This window comes from Vollenhovia emeryi, unplaced genomic scaffold (assembly GCF_000949405.1).
Source record: "Vollenhovia emeryi isolate VEMERY1.0 unplaced genomic scaffold, V.emery_V1.0 DF939595.1, whole genome shotgun sequence".
NCBI classification, from domain to species: Eukaryota; Metazoa; Arthropoda; class Insecta; order Hymenoptera; family Formicidae; genus Vollenhovia; species Vollenhovia emeryi.
Window position 1 is genome coordinate 8,427 of NW_011966771.1, and position 5,020 is coordinate 13,446.

Consider the following 5,020-nt stretch of genomic DNA (forward strand, 5'->3'; position numbering starts at 1 on the left):
TTCTAACCGAACTCGAAGAGTTTCAGGAGCGTGATAGCGGGTGGGCGCTGTCGCGTATACACAACGTAACTATTAACGTGAACAAGTGCAATCCTATGCACGCGGGATGCCATATAGACATGCCAGAAGTAGTGAAACGGAAGAAAGCAGTGATCAATGTACGATCAAAGGACAATGCGTGTTTCGCGTGGTCGGTGGTCGCTGCTTTGCATCCAGCTGAAAGGCATGTGGATCGGAAATCGTCGTATCCGCATTACAGCGATGTGTTAAACCTGCGAGACGTTCCAATGCCAATGACATTTAGTGGTATTAAAAAGTTTAAACGGTTGAACAGTATTTCCATCAATGTATACAGCATCGATGAAAAGAACAATTGTGAACACGCAATCGTACCGCTACGAGTTGCTGACGAGAAGAAGGAGAAGCACGTGAACCTATTATACATATATGCAAGATCAGGGGGGTGCTGAAGTGGGCCACTTCGTCTGGATAAAAAAACTTATCCCGCCTCGTCAGTTCACAATTGAGTGGTAACCATGGAAAAAAATACATTTGCGATCGGTGAGTATCAATAAAATTTATGAAAAATTGTTTTATTTTATGAAATATAAATAAATGTTTTTCAAATATTTTTTCCAGATGCATGCATTATTTCCATTCAAATGGAAAGTTGGAAGCCCACAGCGTGGACTGTCAGCAGATAAATGACTGCACGATCGTATTACCCAGCGAGGAGGACAAGTGGCTCAGCTTCGACAACCACAGCAGGAAGGAACGCGTGCCGTTTGTAGTGTACGCAGACCTTGAGTGCATCTTGAAAAAGGCTGATACCGATACCGATATCAAAGCATATCAGCATCATGAGGTATTCAGCGTTGGATATTACGTGCATTGCTCGTACAACGACTCGCTGTCAACGTACCGTTTCCGCCGCGACATTGATTGCATCGCGTGGTTCGCCAACCAACTAGAAGAATTGGCATATCGTGTAAAGAATATTCTGTCGAGTAATGTTCCCATGCAAACACTTTCGAAAGAACAGTATGAGAAATTTAAAAGCACCACGCACTGTCACATATGTGAGAAACCGTTCACACAGGGTGACGATAGAGTACGCGACCATTGCCATCTAACCGGGCGATATAGAGACCCCGCGCATTCTAATTGTAACTTAAATTACAAATATGCGTATTTCATTCCAATCGTTTTTCATAATTTATCCGGCTATGACGCACATTTCATAATTAAAGAAATCGCTACAGTGTTCGAGGGCACAGTTGATGTATTACCGATAACGAAGGAAACGTACATTTCCTTTACAAAAAATGTAAAAAATACCATAGAAAACTCAAAGCGACAAAATTGTATAAAGCTGCGATTTATTGACTCATACAAATTTCTGAGTACTAGCCTCGATAGATTGGTATCGTTTCTTCACAGAGACCAATTAAAAATTGTACGATCTAAATTTTCACAATTATCCAGCGACGATTTTGATCTATTGACGCGTAAAGGTGTGTTTCCCTATGAATATGTGGATTGCGCGGACAAGCTGCAGGACCCGCGTCTACCTCCGTGCGAGTTATTTTTCAGTTCTCTAATCGGTGACACCGTATCAGAGAGCGATTACATGCATGCTTTGAATGTTTGGAAACGATTCTCCATCCAAACCCTAGGCGACTACAGCGATTTATATTTGAAAACCGATGTCTTGTTATTGGCCGACATTTTTGAAAATTTTCGCAATAGTAGCATCAACAGTTATGGATTAGATCCCGCGTATTATTATACATTACCAGGATTCACGTGGGACGCCATGCTTAAACATACGCGTATAAATTTCGAACTCCTCACGGACATTGACATGGTCATGTTTATCGAGTGCGGCATACGCGGTGGTCTCAGCCAATGTTCCGGTAGATATGCTCGAGCCAATAACAAGTGCATGCAGTCTTACGATCCGTCGAAAGCTTCCTCATACTTGATGTACTTTGATGTCAATAATTTGTATGGTTGGGCGATGTGTCAACCACTACCATATGCAAATTTTCGATGGGTCACTAACGTTACTGATTTTAATGTAAATGCGATCGCTGTGGACTCATCGACAGGTTACATTCTCGAGGTCGATCTCGAGTACCCACACAGTATACACGACGAGCACGCCGACCTACCGTTCTGTCCGACGCGCGATAAGCCGCCAGGCAGGCGACAGGAAAAGCTACTTGCGACTGTGGGTGTATTCCGAATCGAGTTAGTTCGGCTTATTTTTGTTTCCAGATGTTGGCAGCCACTTAACTAAACCGAAACCGAGAAGTGTTCCGAAGCCGACATAACCTGTAAACATCGGCAGCTTGCAGCAGACAAGCAATATTATTTTATAACCCAAATAACTACCAGTATAAAAAAAGAGAAAAATTAAATGGCGATGCTCAACGTAGCTTTTACTAGTTCCAGTTCAAGTGAGAGTGATGATGAAGATGTGGAACTTTTTCTTGACGAGAAAAATAAATATCAAAAAAAACCAAGAGTACAAAATTTTATTGAAACTGTGATCTACGCCTATAACACCAAAGAATTTAAACAACATTTTCGGTAAGTTGACATGCAAAATAAATTACTCGATTTTATTTCTATGTTAGATATGATTTTCAGGATGAGTCGCACAACTTTTTATTTCTTATTGAATATCTTGAGGCCATATTTACAAACTGAGGAAAGTGGTCCTGTTATTTCTCCTGAAAAGCAGTTATATATTGCTTTATATGTGTTAGAAACACCTGATTCATATAGGTAAATATTTATGTTTATAATTACTATACTTCTATGAACTTGTTCTGCTTCAAGCAAATGTTCATTCATAATTTTCTTTGATATACACTGTTGTAACCAAGTTTGATGTGGGGAATGCCACTGCTTGGCGAGCTGTGAAAAGAGTAGTGAAAGCTATATGTATCTTTCGGAACTATTTTATTCGTTGGCCAACATTTGAGGAAGCAGAAATTACTAGCAGAAATATACAGAAAAAAAAATTTCCAGGCGTAATTGGAGCTGTTGATGGGACACACATTACAATTGCAGCTCCAAAAGAAAATGCACTTGCTTACATAAATCGAAAAGGACATCACTTTATACAGCTGCAGGTATGAAGCATTATAAAACACTATTTTAATTAATTTTAGAGAAAAACGTAAAGCACCCAGTAAACACCGAGTATCAGTTACATTATTATCTATCTATTATTATGTATCTATGTTATATAGTTGTAACATATTATCTATGTAATATAGATGTTGTTCGAGACAACGCATTCACGAGAGCAGGAGGGAGAATCGCCTCATGCCTACTTGTATGTACATGTGCTTTCGCTGTAACACGATTCTCGCTATTGGCCTGGGGTCAACGCTCCTTGTCGGCAATCTCTTCGACAAACCCTTTGATTCGAACAAGGGCGCGCTCTCGAACAGATGTAAAGCCCGCTGCAGACGATGCTATTTTTCCTGCTGGATTGCTTGCAATCTAATAAATTACTATCATTGCACCACTCAGCACTCAGGATTTCTAGTAATTTACTAAATCGCAAGCAATCCAGCAGGAAAAATAGCATCGTCTGCAACGGGCTTAATGTAACTGATGCTCGGTGTTTACTGAGAATTAATAAATCTTATTTACAGGTACTTTGCAATGAAAAAAGGGAATTTATTCACTGCTATGCTGGAATGCCAGGATCGGTGCATGACAACACTCTCATGAGTGTTTAAATATTCTGGACTACAACAAAAATGTTACAATTATTCTGATAATGATAAACACCTACTAGGCAATTCAGCTTACACTCTGCAAAAATTCGTGATGGTGCCATACAAGGACAATGGACATTTAACAGCTGAAGAAATAAAGTATAATTATGCTCTATCTAGCAGCAGAATGGTTGTGGAACGGTCTATAGGTCTTTTAAAAGGACGATGGAGATATTTACTGGACAAATTGCCAATGCGAAGGACAGACCTTATCCCATACTATATCATTGCTTGTTGTGTCCTCCATAATATCTGTCTCATGAAAAGAGATGAGATTGAATATCCAGTTATCCTCCCAGACGACGTGGAAGATCCTGGGCCTTCCGAAGTTACTCCAGAACAACAGCAAGGAGGAGTCATCAAAAGAGAGCAAATAAAAAATCATCTTGCTATTTTAAGAAATAACTAGATAAAAACAATGTTTGGCTTTTATATATGAAGTTTCTCCATTTTGTACTGTAATTTTATGTATAAATACCAGATTGACCAACGAAAGCAATCCATTCCGTTTATTTTATAAATAACCAATAAGAAAAAATACTGAGACAGGTGAAATTTTTTTTTCAGAATTTCGTTTGTTATTTAATATTAATATATTGTAATAAGTATTTAAGTGATTTTTCTTAAATAAAGATTTATATTAGCAAGGTAAAATAAAAACTACAAACTTTTGTTTTCAATAAAAACAAAACTATATTTATAATATAATATTTTACCCTTGTTTTTATACGGAACACTAAGTAATCTTTTTAAAAAATAAATATACATTTTATATACTGCGACGATTTTTCTCTTCTTAATTTCTTCTCCGCCCTCCAGTTACACGCGGACGGACGGGTATTGCCGTCCCGCTCTCGCTGTCGCGCGCGGGTCTTAGACGAAGGGGCGCGCCGACGACGGGGAGTGTGGTCGCCGGGCGCGAGAAGCGCGTGATACGGACGGATCGGGTCGTCGGCAAAAACCAAGGGAAATAAGGATAACGCGCCGGAAAGGAGCGGGATCTCGGTAGCTCCGCGCGTACCGTGCCGCGAGCCGAGAACTCCACGCGAAAAATGAAGATTGGGCGCCAGACGCGGTCTTTCACGCGTCACGTCGCGAAATCCGCAAAATCGCACGAACGGGATGGAGCGGCCCTCGTCACGGGCAGGCTAGCTCGCCTAACGGCAGAGGGGCGGGGCGGTGGTTGCCACTAAAGATTCCAGAGGCCACGGGACTCAAGA

The 5,020-nt window shown here is 40.4% G+C and overlaps 1 protein-coding gene across 1 annotated transcript; it reads left to right on the forward strand.

Annotated features, from left to right (window-relative positions):
- Positions 1 to 2,236: 2,236 nt before the first annotated feature.
- Positions 2,237 to 4,209, forward strand: LOC105557142 (putative nuclease HARBI1). Its single transcript, XM_012004311.1, is given in 5 exon segments — positions 2,237 to 2,595; positions 2,656 to 2,795; positions 2,881 to 3,143; positions 3,675 to 3,746; positions 3,748 to 4,209. Coding segments are annotated over 5 exon segments (1,110 nt in total). The 5' UTR covers positions 2,237 to 2,422.
- Positions 4,210 to 5,020: the final 811 nt, after the last annotated feature.